The 21,149-nt window shown below is 41.0% G+C and overlaps 1 protein-coding gene across 3 annotated transcripts in view; it reads right to left on the bottom strand.

Annotated features, from left to right (window-relative positions):
- Positions 1-21,149, bottom strand: part of ADAMTS12 (ADAM metallopeptidase with thrombospondin type 1 motif 12) — a 364,104-nt gene that overhangs the window by 34,423 nt on the left and 308,532 nt on the right. For all 3 annotated transcript variants that reach the window (XM_074386716.1, XM_003936214.4, XM_074386709.1), the window contains exons 18-19: positions 15,434-15,644; positions 1,977-3,098 (exon numbers count right to left, since the gene is read on the bottom strand). In XM_074386716.1, the coding sequence (XP_074242817.1) occupies positions 1,977-3,098; positions 15,434-15,644 (1,333 nt within the window). The remainder of the gene's footprint in view (positions 1-1,976; positions 3,099-15,433; positions 15,645-21,149) is intronic.

Below are 21,149 nucleotides of genomic sequence, written 5' to 3'. Positions count from 1 at the left end.
GCCTCTAAAATAGGGAAGAATATTACCAATCTCCTGGGACTGTGATGAGGATTAAATGAGAGAATGTATGCTCCTTAGCATAAAATCATGCTTATAAAGCCTGATGCATGCTTTATAAATGTTCACTGTCAACATCCTTCTCACTGTCAAGAGCCTGATTAGGAAAGAAACAGGACTAAAATGTCAGGAGTCATGAGACCCATTCATCTCCTTCCTTCAACAAACTGACTTGCTGTAAGCATGAACATCTTTTCTACCTCTGAAGGTGAATTCTGTTGCTCCACTGACAGGAAATATGAGAACGCATTCTATAAATCAAACATAAATCAAAGTGGAATAGTAGCTCAAATGCAAACAATTAGAGTATTTGATGCAAGAAATTTTGGAGGTTTGAATTTACCTATTTATTGCTTCTAGTCAATTCCATGACCAATGATGCTGATTAAATTATAGAAAAGAATTTTCTGTAGTTAAGTTATCAGTTGGTGCTAAGATCCACTAGAGAGACAGCAGATCAGAGTGGGGAGAGAGAGAAGGTCATCCAACTGTGTCCCCAGACAAATCACTTAACTGTTACAGATCTCTTTTTCTATTTGTAAATTGGTATCAATGAGACACTTACCTACTCATCAGGATGATGAAAAGGGAAAAATAAGAGACTACCTGTGAAAGTGGTTTGGAAATTAACATGCTTTATAAATTATTATACGTACATTGTTATTTTTATATTAGCTGCTAATAGCTTACTTCCCTTTAGCTGGGGAGATGAGTCATGAAGTGTCATAAAAATGCTGATAGATTTGAACGTGTGATTACCCTGCTGCAAACTCCTTTTTTGCATTGTTACATTATATTAACAAGTTTGTGTACTGCATATTCAGATTTCAAATAGGTGAGAAATGATTTTGATGCTTCAAAGGATGTAATTAGTTCTAGAAATGGAAAAACAAATATCTAGCCAAATTTCTGGAGTGTGAAAATAGAGGCCAGTATGATTCCATCATGCTTATTTTCTTCTTCCTTCATATTCTAATTCTTTCAATAAGCCAAAATGATTGTTTTAAATGTAAGCACTCAAACAGACCAAAAAGAAAAGAAAAAAATATCACTGATATGGCAAGATATACAATTGTTTTAACGAGTTTTAAGATGTTTTAATGGACATCTTAGATGTCCATTCTATCTGTGATTCCTTCACAATTTTAAACCAAATCTCAAAATTAGGTTTCTGATTGAAATGTGAACTCAGGCTTTTTCAGTGGTCTTTCACCACAGGATCATTGCAGTTTATAGCTGGAATGGACATTAGAGATAATTTACACTAGGCTTATCATTCTTCAGGCAAAAAGCAGGCTCAGAAAGATAGATGAATTCACCATGAACACACAGCTGACTGACCAGCCTTCTTGGCTTAGTTCAGGGCACTTTTCACTTTTCACAAATCTTAACTGCATTTGTTCTGCTTCTCTATATATAAGTTTTTAGCTTCCCTTTCCAGTGACATTTTAAGTCAACCCCCAAACAGTTGGCACTTGAACGTGGACCACCCATAGGTCTTCACTGGTCATTTTACATGTCTCTGTCATGTATCCCTGACCTTAAAGCAGATTTCTTAAAGATGGGGACTGCATAATGATTTCAGAAGGCGGCAAAGACATTATTCTATGTGATCCACACAACATCCCTATGAAATGTACAAGGCAGGAGCTCTCATTTGCTTGTGGCAGGTAGAATCAGATTAAAAGCTAGACAATACATCTATAAAACTTCACAAGTTATGTAATTTATAGAAATTTTTTTCCATTTGAAGAGTTGGGGAGGGGGTAAGTAGGGATATGAGAGCATGGTTCTGATTGCTTCCTTTTGTTTTCAGAGTAGAATGTTTTAATGCAAGTTCATTTTGAAATTTTCACGTGAATTTAACATTCCTAGCTTTTTTCCATGTAAAACCAGGCCTGGGGTAGGAAATGTCTTACCTCACTCCAGTTTCCAATGATCCAATGTGCAGAGCTATGGCCATTTGTGAGCTGCTTATAATTGGAAGCATTCAGCAAAAAGCCCTCGGCAATCAGACTTGTTGCATCCTCCTCAGTCAGGACTGGTTGAGAACTTTTTGTTTGATTCATGTTTGAAAGTTCCTGGTGGTTATGATTTGCTGTGTTTCCTGAGGGTGCTGGCTGGTGGTCTCCTCCCAGAGGGAATAGAGTGTTGGCTGGCTTTTTAGTAACCATCCCCTCAACTCTGGGTGTCCCACTTTTGAGGGTACTAGGCCTTTGGCTGGGAAGCAGTCCTTCCATCACTGTGCTGAAGAGTGGCCATGGAGACTCCCCGCTGAGATCTGGTGTTAGGGGAGGAGCAAGTGGCATTTCTGTACTTCTTTCCACTGGAGCATCATTTCCAGGTACTCTGATCTTGGTCCATATTACAGGGTTGCTTTCATCTTTGTCCTCAGGCTCTTCCCTGTCTTCCCCTGAACCACTGTGAATCTCTGTTTCTGGACCTTTGGTTAAGGTATTGTAAAATGGAGTCACAGGCCAAGTCATAGGGTTGCTAGAAGATGACAAGTCAGAACCACTTGGTGTTGTAGCTACAAGGCCTCCCTCCCAGGTAGGACCAGTATCTGAACTGGCAACATTTTTATCACTTGGCTGGATGCTCAAGGATGGGGAAGTGGGGATGGGCTGGGAAGTGCTTCCAGTGGAAGTAAGATAGCGAGAACTCAGCTCAGGTTGGGTTGAGCTATTTTGCCACTGTTTCCCATCCAGGTCTCCTTCTTTGGAGGCTGTGGAAGGACGAGGGCTGCTGATTGCTGGAGTGCTTGTGCTCACAGACTCAGGGCCTATAGGTGTGGTCAGCATTCTGGGCCTGGATGTAGGTGGAGGGATGGGCTTTAGGGGGTCTTGCTCAGGTGTTGGTGGGTTTTTTCCATTGAAAATCGTGCCTTTGTTGTGTTTCAGACCCCTCCGGTTGGATGGGCATTGCTGGAGGCCACAGAGAGCTCGGCTGTTGGGTTTCCTTGTCACATCGCAGGGTTCATCATGGTTCTTGGCACACGTGACACTACGAATCCGCACTCCACCACCACAGGAAACAGAACACTAGAAGAGAGAAACAGCTGTTAGCCTGGTGAGAAAAGATGCTTTTTTCTCATGGTCAGGTTCATAACAGATCAAAAGAAGTCTGATGGAAACTGAACTATACAGCTAAAATTGCCTGCTATCACTACATTTCGTTTCTGTGCTCTTTCAGTTTTTCATGGAAATATGTATCTCCTGGAGACCAGCTGGGACTCAGACTCAACCATTTATTCTTCACAAACTGAAAATTTAAATCATCATGTAGTCAAACTGCAGTCCCTTTGGGCTGTGAAGGTGGATGGTGGGATCCACAAGGAGTGCCGTGGTTTACACAAGTTGCTGAATCTTTTAAAGAGCTAGTAAGCCACATTGTCTCTTCTCTGGGATTGTGATTTTATTAAATAAATGTATAAAGTTTGCATGTTCTCTGGAATATTAAGTTAGGTACAAGGAACCTTTCCCTTTACATTTAGAAAGCAACTATCATGACTCACACATTTTCCCCAGGTACCTTAAGCTCCATTTTTATTTGCCTATTGGCAGGTGGAATCAGATTAAAAGCTAGACAGTCACCATACTCACACAGGTGCATAGATCCAAGACCTATTCTAAAATTTAAAGGTACATAGTTAATCAGAGGTAGGAGGTAGCCTTTCCCAAGGAGTTAGGTGAATCCCTTAGCATGGCACTGAGGTACACACTGGGGTACTGGTAGGTGCCCCTCCCCAGTGTTCCCTTCACATTCTGTAGGCTGTGCTGAAGCCCAAGCAGCTAGACTGCCTTTGGGAGAATCCTAACAGAAGAGGCCTTCCTCAGGATACATGGTAAATCATGTTCATTGCATCAATTTCAGCAGTTGTGAATGGCACATATGGAGTTGCTATAAAACACTACATTTCTAGATATTTTGAAAAAATCCATATTTTGCCAAACAGTTCAATTTTTAGCTCCCCTTTCCAACGGCATTTTAAGTCAACCACCAAACAGTTGGCACTTGAACGCAGACCACCCAGGGGTCTTCCTTGGCCGTTTTACATTTTTCTGTCATGTACCCCTGACCTCAAAGCAGGTTTCTTAAGGATTGGGACTGCATAATGATTTCAAAGGGCTTCACAGACATTATTCTGTATGATACACACAACGTCCCTATGGGATGTACAAGGCAGGAACTGTTATTCTGTCTTCACAAGTGAGGAACCTGAGACCCAGGGACTCACTTGAAAGGCAGCAAGTCAGTCACAGAATAAGCATTAGATTTATTCTACCCCGATTCCAAAACCTAGTGCAACACATTATAGAAGTAGCTGTCCATGGAGTTCACTCAGTGACTTTCAGTTTATGAAAAACTAATCAAAGGCGAGAACTGTTTTTTTATTCATAATGGAATTCAGAATAGTTCTGAGGACACAGTGATTACCTTGTACATATTGATTCAGTGACTCTTTTACCTGGAAAAAATATTAGAAATGGAAAAATTCTCACTCATGAGCTTCTGCATTTAGTTGAAGACCCTTGTATTAAGTTCTATTTTCAATTTTCTCTAAGCAGGAACATAATATTGTTGTAGAAAACCTCTCCTTTATTTTATTTCAATCAAGCACAATCACTCACTGGTGTATAACAGCTCTGTGAAATCAGCTCTTTTGAAAAGCAGGAGATGCTGTGAGCACAGGAGAATGTACAGCCGAGGGAGTGGCCAACTGTGGATTGGGTTCAACCAGTAAAGCTGCAGATTTAAGATGTTCACAAATATTAAAGCTGCTCCAAGATGGAACTTACAGATTTGTTTTGAAATAATAATACTAATAATAATTTGGGTGGAAATGATCCTTAAGGCACACTCATTTCCCACCAAAGTGGAGGCTACCAACTGCAAGTATCGGAGCCCACCAGGGAGGAAAGGGTCTCTTCTGGCGCTGTCCATGACTCACTTCTCCCTGGACTTGGAAAGGGAAGGCAGGAGGTATTTGTTTTCCTGGTTCACTGCACTGCTTCTTCCCTTCTTGTGTAGGAGGATACTCTGGGCTCCATCTATTTTAGTCACTCTGAATCCCTCTCCAGTTGTTACATTCTAATCTGAACTTCTTGGATTTTCAAATTGCCACTTTGTAAAATTTATCAGTTTTGTATGTGTGAACACATTTCCATGCTGGCCACCTCAGGCAGGCTCAGTCTTGAGACCCGATTGATAACGAAGGCCCCAGCTACTGCCAGCTCTCCTTGGACAGCAGGTGGCTCTCTTTTGGCTTCCCTTTCCATGAGGTATTAGACTAGATAGTAACATAATAGGAAACGTTTTGATTTTTCTTTTCCTTCTCTTTCCTTTTTTCTTTTTGGCTTGTTTTGATTTGAATGTTGCTAATATCTCTAAGGAAGTTAGCTTTACTTGTACACTTTTGCAAAATTTTTAAAATGCAAAAGTATAGGAGCATACCCTTCCACCTCCCCATTGAACTATTAAGTCAAAAAACGATAAAACTTCTGAGATAGCTTAAATTCTCTGATCTATCGTATTAACTCCCTGCATGATTCAGTGACTAAGCCTCAGCTTCTTCACCTGGAAACAGAAACAGCAGCATGTACTTTGAAGGCTGCTGTGTGGATTACCTTCAACAATAGGCTTAACAGAGGTGTCACAATATATGAAGACAATTAGTGATTGAAAGCTATGATTATTACTGTTCTAATAATGATGTTGATAATAGTAATAGTGATCACAACAAAGGTCTTGGGGTTCCCCAATTTCTACTGCCCTTGACGGTGACACACAGAAGTGTCTTATCAGGGAGGGGTGAAGTGAGCAGCTGTCCGGGTGAGGTAGGTGCAAGCACATGTCTACAAGATACTGTGGAGACCCACACACCCCACACTGATTTACTGCTGGATTTTTTTAAATTCAGACTTCCTAGAGCTAACAGATGGATATGTGGTTTTCAAATTTACAAATAACAAGTACTAAGTAGTCTTCTGATGGTGTGAATTTGCTCAACCTAAAAGAGCAAGGCAGGAGTAAGGAATAACTACCGTATTAGTTCGTTTTCATGCTGCTATGAAGAAATACCTGAGACTGGGAAATGTATAAAGGAAAGAGGTTTAATTGCCTCACAGTTCTGCGTGGCTGGGGAAATTTATAATCATGGTGGAAGAAGCAGCAAATCTGTCCCTCTTCACATGGCAGTAGGAGACAGAAGGACAGAGTGAAGTGGGGAAAGCCCCTTATAAAACCATTAGACATCCTGAGGACTCACTATCACAAGAACACCATGGGGGAACCGCTCCCATGATCTAATCATCCCTTACGAGGTATCTCCCTCAACACATGGGGTTTATAATTTGGATTACCATTCAAGACGAGATTTGGGTAGGGACACAGAGCCAGACCATTTCAGCTACCTAGCTGGTTGCTGAGTTAAAATACGTTAGATTTTAATATTTCAAAACAGAAGATGGTTCTTGAAGAGGAGGAGTTCCAAAGTAGCAGCCTAATGGCTATGTTTGGCCCACGGCCTTGTATTCTTTGGCCTGCTCAATCTTAAAACCTACTAACCTACCAACCAACAAACAAAAACCAAAAACCAAAATAGTAGCTAACATTTTAAAAATGAGCAATTTTATGTTAGTAAAACACCTGATTTTTTACTTCTTTTGGGAAAGCTGATAGTCTTCATCTATTGCTCTCATTCTCAAATGGTAACCTAAAACCTGATTAATGAAGACCTGGGGTCCGGGAGTTTATAGATTACTCAGCGCATCAACCTTCCATCCACATCTCCTTTCCTTAGCCAGCATACACTGAACCTTTCAAATAACCCACGATTGCCATTCCTTAGTTCTGGGGCACATTATGCCCATCTGGACAGTATTGGGTGTCTACCAAGCACATTGGGCTTGAACACAAATTTGCCTTTTCTCCTACTCACGGCAGAACAGGCAGTGCTGCTTTGTATTCAGCTCCACGCTTCTTCCAGTACATCTTCCAACTGTGTTTATCTCCTTAGGAGCTGTCAAGCCCTTCAGATGAGATAAATACAGTGCACACCACCACGCTCCAAACTCATCTCCATCGGTAGTTTCAGAATTCTCCAAACGAACTTCAGCTATGATTATCGTGTGCCCTTACCTTGTATTTTTGAACCCTGGGCCAGGCAAGCAGCACGTTAACCTGTTAATGTGTTCTCTGGGAGTCATTTTGCCCTCACTTGTCACCACTCCTGGATTCAGGCCTCTTGTTGGGGAACCCACCTAGAAAGAGGTTTGCTGCCAAATTTGTCAACTCCACCCACCTGTGGTGCACTGTGGGGGGCGAGGAGGCTCACAATTGGCACCGAGCTGTAATGCTGAGGAAGAATTTGTTCAAAAACACAGTTGGAGTTTATCAGAGGACTTGGGCTAACGGGCTGAGTAGAGAAACAGTGAATACTTCAGGGATTAAAACATTTAATGCACAATCTCAGAAATTTATAAATGAATAATTAGATCTCATACAAACACCAGCTTTGAAAGTAAGCTAAAAAAAAATAGGTATCTGTTATGGGTTGAACTGTGTCCCTCTCAAAAAAGATATATCAAAATCCCAATGCCCTTTAATCTCAGAATTTGACCTTATTTATTAGAGATAGGATCTTTAAAGAGGTAATCAAGTTACAATAAGGTCATGAGGGTGGGCCCTAATGGTATCCATATCAAAAGAGGAAATCTGAACACAGAGATCACAGGCAGGTAGAATGTCATGTGAAGATGAAGGCAGAGGTTGGGGTGACACATGTACAAGCCAAGGAACACCAAAGATTGACATGAAGCCATCAGAAGCTGGGAGAAAGGCATGGAGAAATCCACCCTCACAGCTTTCAGAAGGGAGCAACTTTGCCAGTATCTTGATCTTGGATTTGCAGCCTCTGAGAGACAATAAATTCCTGTTGTTTAATCTGTCCAGTTTGTGGCACTTCATTAGGGCAGCCCTCAAAAACTAAGACAGTAGCTTAGATATTAAAAAAAATCAGACCTGAGGAGAACAATCAACATAGCTCCCAGCTGGTTTTCTGTGAGTAGTTGTTGCAGAGGTGCCTATATCTGTTCTCCAGGAACCCTGGCAGAGTACAGGCTACCGATGCCTGGGAAGAACTGAGATGTTGACACTAATGACACTCCATATCAAAAGATGGAGTGACAGAGTCAGAATATCAGATGGCCAGCCTCACAGGTGTGCCTGGAACTGGGGAATCTAGAGGGTCAGTGACTCAAAAATATCCCTATCCCTCCATGCTCTCTCTTCCCTGGATTGGCAGGGACTTTACATCAGTCTGGCTTTGCTTCTCATTTAGCAATAGACAAGCATTGCCTCTTGCTGTCCTGCCTTCTGTCCCAAGAGCCAGAGAGGGCTCATTTGTGAACATTAGCATTCAGTCGATTGGGTCACTGGGCATTCCAACACTCCTGTGATCGGCTTTGTGCTTTATTGATTCTCAGTACCTTGGTTAAGTGAATGTTTTGTTTGTTCGTTTGTCAGGCACAGGAAGGGTCGATTAGAGATCTTCCTAACCTCTGGGTGTGTTTGCTTTTGGATCCTCCACCCCACATCCCATCAAATATATTCAAATGCATCTCTCCTTTCAAGTGAAATGTAATCTTTTGCTATAAAAAACACTTGAAAGGCTTTATTATTTTTTTTTTCAATTCACTTTTAAAAAATGTTTATGGGCACATAGTAGGTATATATATTTATGGAGTGCATGGGATGTTTGGTACAGGCATGCAATGTGAAATAAGCACATCATAGAGAATGGGGTATCCATCCCTTCAAGCATTTATCCTTTGTTTACAAACAATATCATTATACTCTTTATTTAAAAATGTGCAATTAAGTTATTATTGACAATAGTCACCTCATTGTGCTACCAAATAGTAGGTCTTATTCATTCTTTCCATTTTTTTTGTACCCATAAACCATTTCTTTATGGTTTGCACCCATTCCTACCTTCCCTGCAAACTCCCACTACTATTTCTAGCCTCTAGTAACCATCCTTCTACTCTCTATGTCCATGAGTTGACTTGTTTTGATTTTTAGAGCTTTAAAGTAAGTGAGAAGATGCATTGTTTCTCTTTCTGGGCCTGGTTTATTTCACTTAACATAATGATCTCCAGTTTATCCACGTTGTTGCAAATGACTGGATCTCATTCATTCGTATGACTGAATAGTACTCCATTGTGTTTATGTACCACATTTTCTTTATTCATTTGTTGGTGGATACCCACATTGCTTCCAAATCTTAGCTATTGTCAACAGTGCTGCAACAAACATAGGAGTGCAGATATCTCTTTGATAGACTGACTTCCTTTCTTTTTGGTACATACCCAGCAGTGGGATTGCTGGATCACGTGGTAGCTTAACTTTTGTGTTTTTGAGGCACCTCCAAACTGTTCTCCATAGTGGTTAAACTATATACATTCCTACCAACAGTGTATAAGGTTTCCCTTTTCTCCAAATCCTCAACAACATTTGTTTTTGCCCGTCTTTTGGGTGTAAGCCATTTTCACTGGGGTAAGATGACAGATCATTACAGTTTTGATTTGAATCTCTCTGATGATCAGTGATGTTGAGCATCTTTTCATATGCTTGTTGCTATTTGTACTCCTTCTTTTGAGAAATGTCTATTCATCTTTTTAAAAAGCTTTATTATTTTTCTGAGCTTTTGAAATTATTCAGTGAGGATAACGTTTAATTTTTGGGAGGCTCTGATTTCTCAGCAATCATTATGCATAGTCTGAAATTCCAAAAAAATTAAAAAGAGAAAATCCGGTCTACCAATAATTTCCAAACACAAAATTTTTAAATAAATATTAAGAGCTGTCATATCACTATATTTTGCAGGTATTTGAGATGCCATATAGCAAAGTGTTAAGAGTAGACCCTGTGCTGTCTGTATTCAAATCCTGGCTCCATGGCTTAGTGGTTATGTGACCTTAGACAAATTTCTAAACATTTCAATGCCTCAGTTTCTTCACTTGTATTAATTAAATAGGGCTAAATAAGTCATGGTGAAGATTAAATGTGGTACTATTCACAATAGCAATGACTTGGAACCAACCCAAATGCCCATCAAGGATAGAATGGATAAAGAAAATGTGGCACATATACACCATGGAATACTATGCAGCCATGAAAAGGATGAGTTCATGTCCTTTGCAGGGACATGGTTGAAGCTGGAAATCATCATTCTCAGCAAACTGACACAAGAACAGGAAACCAAACATTGCACATTCTCACTCATAAGTGGGTGTTGAACAATGAGAACACATGGACACAGGGAGAGGAACATCACACATGGGGGCCTGTTGAGGGTGGGGGTTTAGGGGAAGGATAGCAGGGGGTTGGGGGACAGGGGAGAGATGGCATTAGGAGAAATACCTAATGTAGATGACAGGGTGATAGATGCAGCAAACCACCGTGGCATGTGTATACCTATGTAACAAACCTGCATGTTCTACACATGTACCCCAAAACTTAAAGTATAATAGTAAAAAATAGATTAAATGTGCTAATACCCATAGAAGTATTTAATAGATACATACATAATACATAGTAATAATACATACTAAATTCTTGGTATGTATTTGCTATTAACATGCAATTAAATACTGATTCCTGATTTTGCAAAGTCCTTTTGTTTTTATAGAAGTGATGCATGAGTTGTTTTTCAGGTCTCAAATAGTTGTGCAGGCCCTTGAAAAATCTGTAGGCCCTAAGCACTTCGATTACAGTGTTTCAAGCATAAAATGAATGAGCTCCTTGAGCTCAGGGAGGGGATAGGTGAAAGCTTAGGCGGCCACAGATCAATTCCTTCAGCACATTTGGGTACAACTGATTGAGCAAGGTTTGCAAAATCAGAGTAGCATGGAAAGTAGACCCTTGTCTTCTTGTCTGATAATAAGTTAGTGAACACTTGATATTTACCAGGCACTATGCTAAGTGTTTGCATGAATTATCTTACTGAATTCTTACAATAATGCTATCTTTCTAAATGACAACAGGCTAAGAGAGAATTAACACTGGCTCAAGGCCACACAATTAGAGAATGCCAGGGATGGAAAACCTAGAAAAATTACTACTCATCATTACTATTAATCTAGTTACTAGGAGAAACAACATGTTGATTTATAGTTGAGGAAACGGAGGTCCTATAAGGAAAAATCATTTTCCTAAGACTGTAAAATGTGCAATACAAGTTTATGCAGTACAAGATCAGAACCAAGACTGTTCTCTGTGATCTCAGCCAGGGCTCGTCCCACTTCCCTTTCTGCCAAGGATGCACAAATCAAACATCTGTTAAGTATATGGTGGTTATCCATGTATCCATCCATCCATCCATCCATCCATCCAAGGAAAAAGATGGCACATATTTTTACAAAGTATCTGCCTAAACATGCTCTAGTTATATCTCTGGAGTGGAACCATTATTAAAAATCTCATATAATTTTGGCAATTTGTTTTAAAGTTTTCCTTGGGAGTAGCAAAGGTGTCTCCTGAAGAAGAGGTAACCTTCCATCTATCAGATAGAAAGAATTATGGGACCCACTGGGCTGCCCTTATTGCCTGGTTGTCTGGATGCACTGGGTTAAACTGAAAGCTTCATCAAAATAACACTATTATTCACGTTTGCTCTCTGCTCCCAGGCATGACCACAACTTCTAGTTCATCACTTCAATGTCTAGAGCCCTTTTACTGCAAACTGCCTGAAATGCCTTTGGAAAGAGAAACTGTATAAACAAACACACACATCCTGGCTTCTGGAGTGTGCTGTTTGTCACACTTAGGCATTTGAACCCAGGAAGCCATGCTCTAGGGGCTGTGCCCTTCACTACTAGACTGGCTGCCTCTCACAAGAGACAAGGTATGTCCCTGAAATGATGTATCTAGGAAGTTAAGGGAGCCACAATAACTTTGATACCTGGTCTCTATTTACAATAACTACAATTCCCTTCTTTACCTCTAAGCCCACAAAGTAGGGTGGGCAAAACTAGGATAAGATTATTTTTTGTTTTTGTTTTTGAAAAACCTGAGATTGGAGGTGAAAGTCAGGTATCCTCTAGAACATGAGCTTAGAGAAAAGAGGCTGGTCACAGGGGGCAGAAAAGTCCTGCTTGGGGCAGCAGGGGAGAGAGAGCTCCCTTTCTGATCCCTGCTGGGACAGGGATCAGTATACCAACCTGGCACAGCTGAGATCACTCTCCCCTCCCTGCTTGAGTTGGTGGAGTGCTTTGATAGGGAAGGGAACTCATGAATATACCTCTTTTTTCTTCTCACTTAGGTCAGCCCAGGGAAAGTCGTTTTATAGGATTCTAGAGGCTGTCAGTTTTGGGGCCTTTTGGACCAATAATCTTACAGTCCCAGATCATGCAGCATGGACCAAATGACACAGTGCAGAGCAAATGATGGCTGGAGCACTATCTGCTTCAAATGATGTTGGTCTCCAGACAAAATACAGATGATAAATATTGCCTACCAACAATCACTATGTCACCTCTCTTTAAAAATGTATCTGGGCATAATTAGAATGTCAAAGACATTTCATCATAACAGCAAAGTTCATTAGAAGGTTATTAGTAAGATAGCAGAGAGAAGACAGGAAGACCCATTTGATGAATATTTTGATACCGATTTAACTAAAAGCCCTTCTAATAACATCTTCTGAATGAAGGCATTGGCTCAGCCTTTCTGCTCAGCTCTGTCAAGTGGAAGCTAGAAACTGTCCGTGTGTGGTCCATTGATTATGCAGCAGCCTGTGTATGGAACCACAGACCCGAGTGCTTCTTACATCATGCCAACTTTTTGGTCTCTTGTTCTCTAGTTAAGATCTGTTACTGGGAGGGGATGGGGGGTTAGGGGAGGGATAGCTGGGGATGGGAAGATTAGGGAGGGATAATATTAGGAGAAATACCTAATGTAGGTGAAGGGGGGATGGAGGCAGCAAACCACCATGGCATGTGTATACTTATGTAACAATCCTGCATGATCTGCACGTGTACCCCAGAACTTAAAGTAAAATAAATTTTTAAAAAGACATGTTACTATGCGTCCCATAAACATGAACACAATAAGAACACAGCCAAACCTGTAATTGCAGTCCTCTGAAAAAGCATTAAGATGTTAGTAATTAGTAAATTCTACTTGACGAGGATTATTAACAGTTTGGGATGCGGCCAAGACATTTTTGGTAAACAGATTTAATAAACCAGTAACAATACTCTACTCAGCCTTATTTTGACAACACTGTAATTTACAGACACCTAGATTGCAGTGGACTAATAAGGCAGGCCAGCCAAATGCTGTGATTATACTCCCAGGAATAGAAAAAGAATGTTTGGCTCATCACTGATGTGTGTACATACAAGGGCGCATGAATCAGTAATACGCCCTGTTTGTATGTAGGTCTAGTTCTTTCATGTGTTATCTTTGTACTTCCTTTGCTTTCTTTCCTTTTTCTTTTTCTTTTCTGGATCTTATCTCTCCCATTGGATGGAAGTTCTTACGATCTAGGGACCATACCTTCTATTGCTTTTTTCTTTTAAAATTTCACCTAGATGTCCAAGAGAACATTCTCTACAGATTCAGAAGATAACTAAACCGAAACTGTGGCATAAGCTTATAAAAAGGAGTCTTGGAAATAAGGTTTTATCAAAGTTGCTGTATTTAGATGAATGTTTTGCTTTCAAATAGGTGTCTTCGGAGATGGTACCTTTGCTTACACAAATTTTAAAATTCTTATTTCAGAGCACCTTTATAAGGTGGAAAGCAATCTCTCACATATTTATAATCAAATACTATTTTTTAAACACAAAGATTTTGATCACATTACTCATTTATCCAGCAGGCTCCATTCTAATTGACTTTCTGTGGCATCCTCCTGAATCACATATTCTCCATTTGCTCTGAGTCCTCCCAGGAGTTTCTAAAATATCCTGAGCAATGGTGGCATCATTGTTATTTATTATTATTTTGGGACAGGGTCTCACTTTCTCTCCCAGGCTGGAGTACAGTGGCATGATATCAGCTCACTACAACTTCTCAATCTCCCAGGCTCAAGTGATCCTCCTGCCTCAGCCCCCGCAAGTAGCTGGGACTACAGGCATGAGCCACTACGCCTGGCTAATTTTTTGTATTTTTCATAGAGATGGGGTTTTGTCATGTTGCTTAGGCTGGTCTCAAACTCCTAAGCTCAAGTGATCCTCCTGCTTCAGCCTCCTAAAGTGCTGGGATTACTGGTGCACGGCCAGTGGTAGCATTATTATGGGAAGCATATGGCTGCTCAAGGAAGCTCAAAAGATGAAGTCAGCATCCATCTCTAAACTCTGGCCTGTTAAGTTTTAAAAAAACAGGTATGCACTGGGGTGTGTTGGGGGAATAGGGGAGGGACAGCGGTGGGTAGGGAGTTGGGGAGGGATAACATGGGGAGAAATGCCAGATATAGGTGACGGGGGGATGGAGGCAGCAAACCACATTGCCATGTGTGTACCTATGCAACGATCCTGCATGTTCTGTACATGTACCCCAGAACCTGAAGTGCAATTAAAACAAAACCAACCAACCAAACAAAACAAACAGGTATGTTCTAGTCACTCCTTAGGCTGTTTACTGAACTGCACAGAGGGAAGCAGAGCTGAGGCCCTTGGAGACCGTGGGGCCTTCCACTGATAACTGGGAGTGCACGGCCTGATGAAACCAGATTCCACAGTGACCCAAAGAAAATTAAAGCCTGGGAGCTTTTCATAACCTTCCAGCTGACTGATTTCCAATTATAGTCAGATAATTAGATCAAATTAATTTTGGGAAAATGCAACATTTATTTGAACATACGTGGTTAATAATAGATGTTTTAAAGCTTGGTCTGGTTTGGCCTTGACATATGGTGAACAGATGGATAATTTGAGGGGATTTTTCTTAGTGTCAAGTGACGCTCCTTTGGTTTGGGGTAACTACAGTGATGTGCTGGTCAATGTTTTATAAACTACTTTCGAAGTGTGTGGGAGGTCCCTGATCTGCTACCAATGGTTTAACAATAGGCCCAGCCAAACTTCTGACGATTTATTAATTAGTGGTCGTGATCCTGTACCGGAGCGGGGGGGTCTATCTTACCCTTGTCAGGTAGTAAGCTGACCACTGAGCAAGTGAGAGCAAGATCCCGTGTGAATGGAAAATAAGCACTGGACACAGCAGGAAATGCAGGAGACAGGCCAGAGGGGAGGAATGCTGGCTATTTTGGAATTTTACCTAGGGTCACTTTGGATTAGACAATGAGAAGAAAGGCAGGAGCTGATGAAGCATAAATAATGCCAGTTTCCCCTCTGAGCCCGCAGCTCACCTCACTCCAGTTGCCCACTGTCCAGTCCGAGGGGCACAGGATGTCTCTGTTACAGGAAAGGAGGGTCTTGGGCTTCAGCAGGTGCTGGCAGTCTGTGGGCGGGAGAGCCTGCTCGTCAGAGCCCATGGTCTGGATGCACAGCACGGTTCGCTTCTTCTCTCCGTGGGGCCCGCATGTCGCCGAGCATGCTTCCCACTCCCCTGCCCACCACCTGCAGGCAGACATGGACAAGTGAGAGAAGATCACCGACTTACACATACATTCCATTCAGCCATTGAGAAAGCAGGGGCGGAAATGCAGACCACAGGGCTGGGGGCGGCATGGAGACCCTGCAATCCACTAGGGGGCGTGCTGCAGACAGGGCCACGGTGTCTTCTATCACAGCTCCAGAGGCTCAGCAGAACACATGGCATAAGCAGTTGCTAAATAAGCATGTTTTTGAATGAGAAAAAAATAGATATGCATGCCCTGTCTGTTCAGTAAGAAAACTGAGGTCCAGGGTTCTTCTGTGCAACTTTAAGCAGGCTCAAGCTTCACTTTCTCATCTATTCAATGGGTGTAAAAATATTTTTTCTTTGTATGAGTGTTGTGTTGTGCATTAAATGAAAGACTAATTCATGTAAAGTGCATAGTACAGAGCCTGACACATAACAAGAACTCAAGCATTTGTTACGATTTATTGTTATTTTGACCACGCTATTGAGTAAGAGTCCGATTAGACTCTAGGTCTCCTGGCTCTTAACTGAATGTAAAGTAGGTACTTAAATACAAATTTTTTAATTATGTAGGAGGCAACCAACTGGGGACATGGTCTTTATTTATTTATTTTTTAATCTCCTGCAGTCTAATTGTTAATATTTTTACTGATCCCTTTGATAAGAAATGAGTAGAAAAAGAATAAAATTAAATCATTTTTTTACTCAAGAATCTGGGATATGGATGGGCCCACTTGTTACATAAAAGTCGTTTTTGAAAATGGCAGGAAGCCATCTCTTGTCTCTCTTCTCCATTGTTGTGCAAATTTTCCCCAATACAGAAGACAGAACAAGTGTCTTCACCCAGTGTGGTTTGGGTCCATTATTGTTCTACATACAGTCCGCTTGTTCATCCCTTCATATAGTAATAAGTGGAACACTTCGATTTGTCATGGGAAAATAGTACACTGGGCGAAGTCCTTCATTCCTGACTTTAAGAAAGCCTCCTAACTTGAGATAGCATTCCGTTTTGGTAATTTTGAAGAAGATAAAACTTTTTACTTTTATTTTTATTTACTAAATATTGAATTTATTTATGTAGAATTTCTTTTGATTGTCACACTTTTAATCTCGTTAAAAATATCAGAAGAAAGCAATTCCTCAATCCTACTATATTCTTCAGTTAATAAGTAATTGAGATCACTTACTAATTGTTTGGTGTTTAACATCAGTGGCTAAAGAGCTAATAACATTGGAACAGTATGATGTGAAACCAAGTAAGTGCCCAACCGTATTAATCTAATTACTTTGTTCTACCTCTGACTTTTCTAAAGGAGGCCAGGCCAAGGGAATATATGAAATGCCATTCTGTAGCCCTTAGTCTGAGTTGACTGAAAGCCTAATTTACCTAAGTACTTGCTACAGGGCTTTCAGCTATATCACCACACAGTGATAATGGACCTTCTTGTTTTCTCTTCCTGGAGTTTTCTCTACAGTCCTTTGGGAGACATATTGCCTGTGCTTTTCTATGGTCTAAATGTGTTCCCAAAAACATAATGTGTTAGAAACTGAATCCCGGATATAATGGTGTTGGGAGGTGGGCTCCGATGGGAGGTGTTTAGGTAGTGAGGGCTTTGCCATCATGAATGGATTAAGGCCGCTTGCAAAAGGATTTGGGGGGTGGTTTACCCATTCACTCTTCTCGAGGTCATGGATGCTTGTCCTCTGTTGCCCTTCCTCTTTCAGCCTTATGAGGGTGCAGCAAGAAGGCCCTCGCCAGATCAAATGCTGGTACCTTGATCTTGGCCTTCCAACCTCCAGAACTGTGAGAAATGTTTCTTTTTAAAAGAAATTTATTTTTTATTTTTATTTTATTTTATTTTATTATTTTTTTTTGAGACGGAGTTTCGCTCTTGTTACCCAGGCTGGAGTGCAATGGCGCGATCTCGGCTCACCGCAACCTCCGCCTCCTGGGCTCAGGCAATTCTCCTGCCTCAGCCTCCTAAGTAGCTGGGATTACAGGCACGTGCCACCATGCCCAGCTAATTTTTTGTATTTTTAGTAGAGACGGGGTTTCACCATGTTGACCAGGATGGTCTCGATCTTTCGACCTCGTGATCCACCCGCCTCGGCCTCCCAAAGTGCTGGGATTACAGGCTTGAGCCACCGCGCCCGGCCTTTTATTTTTATTTTTATAGAGAAAGGGTATTGCTATGTTGCCTAGGCTAGTCTCGAACTCCTGTGCTCAAGTGATCCTTCTGCCTTGGCCTCCCAAAGTGCTGGGATTACAGAGTGAGTCACCATAGTTGACCAAGAAATAAAGTTCTGTATAAATTACCCAGTCTGTGGTATTCTGTTTTAGCAACACAAAATGGACTCAGCTAAGTCTTAGTCTCACAAGATTAAAGTGAAAATCATCTTTTTTTTTTTTTTTTTTTTTTTTTTTTTTTCTGTAAAGGTCTTCCAGGCCCAGGGCTCAGGAGCCATGGTCAAGTTGTTCTCTGCTGTCCATCTCATTCTTTCAGGTGTTTGCCATAATCGCACCTCTTGTAGGAGATTTCTAATAGAATACTCCTTTTATATTTATGGGAAATTTTATGTTTATCTCAATGACTGTTCTCAGTGTGTGTGTGTGTGTCTGTGTGTGTGTCTGTGTGTGTGTGTGTGTGTGTGTGCCTGTGTGTGTGTGTGTGTGTGTGTGTGCCTGTGTGTGTGTGTGTGTGTGTGTGTGCCTGTGTGTGCCTATGTTTCAGATTCTTGGAGAGCCTGTAGTTGTTCTGGAATTCTGGAAAAGTTTACTGTAGTTTGGATACGAGTCTTCTCTGAGATCAAGTAGAAGGGGTGTGTTAGAGACTCCCTGAACCTCTCTTTTATCTTTAAAAGAACCCCTCTTTTATCAGTACCTTCTACTGATTCCCCTATCAGTACCTGCTCCAACAGCTCTGATCGCCAATGAACCAGGACACCTCACTCTTTTTAACCTTCATTACTCAGATAACTGAAAGTCCAAATCTGAATTTGTTACTCTTGCAAAGAATAGTAATTTCCTTAAAAAAATCAATTTTTATAATGATCATCTTTCTTTGTGCTAATGTTTTTCCTAATAGAATTTGCATTCCAAAATTCAATTCAACTGACCATTTCAAATTCTGACAAAACCATGACTACAGTGCAAGCACCCTTACCTCCTGGCCTTGTGTACACATTGTCTCCACATTCCCATTATATCCCATTCCTCCAGCCTCATTTTCTCCAGCTTTCTTGTCCCCTACACACACCACACTCAGTCCCTTTCCCTCTTTCATGGGCTTTTCCCAGTCTCGATGATCTCATTCCTTTCATTTAAATCAGAAGATCTCAATCAGCAGAGATTTCCACAGCCTCCCTCCCCAGGGGACATTTGGGAAACTATGAAGACATTTTTCATTGTCACGAATCAGTGGTGACAAGGAAGTGGGGGTGGGTTGCTATTGGCATCTAGTGGATAGAGTCCAGGGATACTGCTAAACCTCTGACATTGCACGAGACAGCTTCCCACAACAACAAAAAACTATCCAGCCCAAAGCAGCAATAGCGCTGAGGTTGAGAAACCGTGATTTAAATCATATGTCATTATTTTTGGACTGATACCTACATGCAGCTGCGAGAGTTTCAAAAAGTCACTGTCAGAGGTTTGCTGAGCACTTTGGAAATGCTAGGCCCCATCACAGCTGTGGCCTAGCCGAGCTTTGCTTTGCTGAAAACCAAAGTTCAGAGAGAAGTCAGTAGGGAGAAGAGACTCAAATAACCTCTTTCTGGAGTCAGATATACTAAAATTTCAAAGAATTTCTTTCTTGACAGCCCACTCTTTCCTGGAACATGCTCTACAAGGCTTTCATCCTGAAAGCCATTGGCTATCCAATACATATTTTTTATGTTTAGAAAAAGCTTTTATTAAATCTTAAAAAAAAATCTGTCTGAATACTCCCTTGGGGAAGAATGCAGAATGTCGAAATTGGTTGTAAAAACAAGATATTACTGAAGCAAAATGACCCAGAAATAAATAAGATTAAACTTTGCATAGGAAATTTTTTGGGAAAGGAAATGACAGATCTCAATGATGGGTGTGAACTTTTCAGAGATCATGGAAATAAGGTGACAGAGAAGATATTGCAATTTGAAATTCATATGCAAGGAAACTACTGAACTAAGTTTGCAAAAACAAATAGTATTAGTTTATTATTTATTTATTCTTAAAAAAGCAAATCGCCATCCTTATGGGCTCATGCCCGTAATCTCAGCACTTTGGAAGGCTGGGGCAGTGAATCACTTGAGTTCAGGAGTTTGAGATCAGCCTGGCCAACATGGTAAAACCCCATCTCTACTAAAAACACAAAAATTGGTCCAGTGTGATGGGGTTTGCCTGTAATCCCGGCTACTCAGGAGGCTGAGGCAGGAGAAAATTGCTTGAACCTGGGAGGCAGAAGTTGCAGTGACCTGAGATCGTGCCACTGTACTTCAGCCTGGGTGACAGAGCAAGACTCTGTCTCAAAAAAATAAAAGCAAATCAACTTAATTTCTTTTCCTTTAATCCTTTTAAAAATTTGCATACATGACTTAATTTTGGAGTCAGATTTTTCTGCACATTCATAACATTTGTATTGTGTTTTAACATGGGAGAAATAATTTAAATGTAGGGAATTCTGGTTCTAGCACTGAAACCTGCATATCGTCAGATCTGGGCAGCAGCATGGTGTAGCAGCACATGCAGAGGAAGCACAGCGGACAAATCTGGGTTCAAATCCCACCTCTACAATTTGTAGCTAAGTGACCTAGGGAAATTTTTGTGAAGGATTTGGAGTCTTCATTTATATAATGAACATAAATTTAGGGTGCTTACAGGATTAAGTGATATGTTTATATGGAAAGAGCTTGGAAAATAGTGAGTTCTTTAAAAGTGCTAGTTTTTAACACAGGAACAGAAAACCAAACACCGAATTTTCTCACTCATAAATGGGAGATGAACAATGAGAACACATGGACACAGGGAGGGGAACATCGCACACTGGGGCCTGTCGGGGTGGGGGCAAGGGGAGGGAGAGCATTAGGACAAATACCTAATGCATGTGGGGTTTAAAACCTAGATGATGGGTTGATAGGTGCAGCAAACCACCATGGCACGTGTATACCTATGTAACAAACCTGCACGTTCTGCACATGTATCCCAGAACTTAAAGTAAAATTTTTTTTAAAGAGTGCTAGTTTTCTCTGCAGCCCTTTCCCCTAGGGTATGGCATCAAATTTCTCTGAGCCTTAATCTCCTCATATACCACCTCAGAGTAATATCTATGCCCTGTCTTATGACAATTTCATAAATATTTGTAGAGGCTGAAATGCAGTCATAAATAAGACGGACTATGGTAAAGTGGCCATTGATACAGTTTGGCTGCGTCTCTACCCAAATCTCATCTTGAATTGTAGCTCCCATAATTCCCACATATTGGGGGAGGGGCCCGGTGGGAGATAATTGAATCCCAGAGGCA

The sequence above is a fragment of the Saimiri boliviensis genome, chromosome 1 (genome assembly GCF_048565385.1).
Source record: "Saimiri boliviensis isolate mSaiBol1 chromosome 1, mSaiBol1.pri, whole genome shotgun sequence".
Classification (NCBI taxonomy): Eukaryota; Metazoa; Chordata; class Mammalia; order Primates; family Cebidae; genus Saimiri; species Saimiri boliviensis.
The sequence above is the reverse complement of the archived record's forward strand: the minus strand, read 5'-3'. Positions and strand labels throughout refer to the sequence as shown.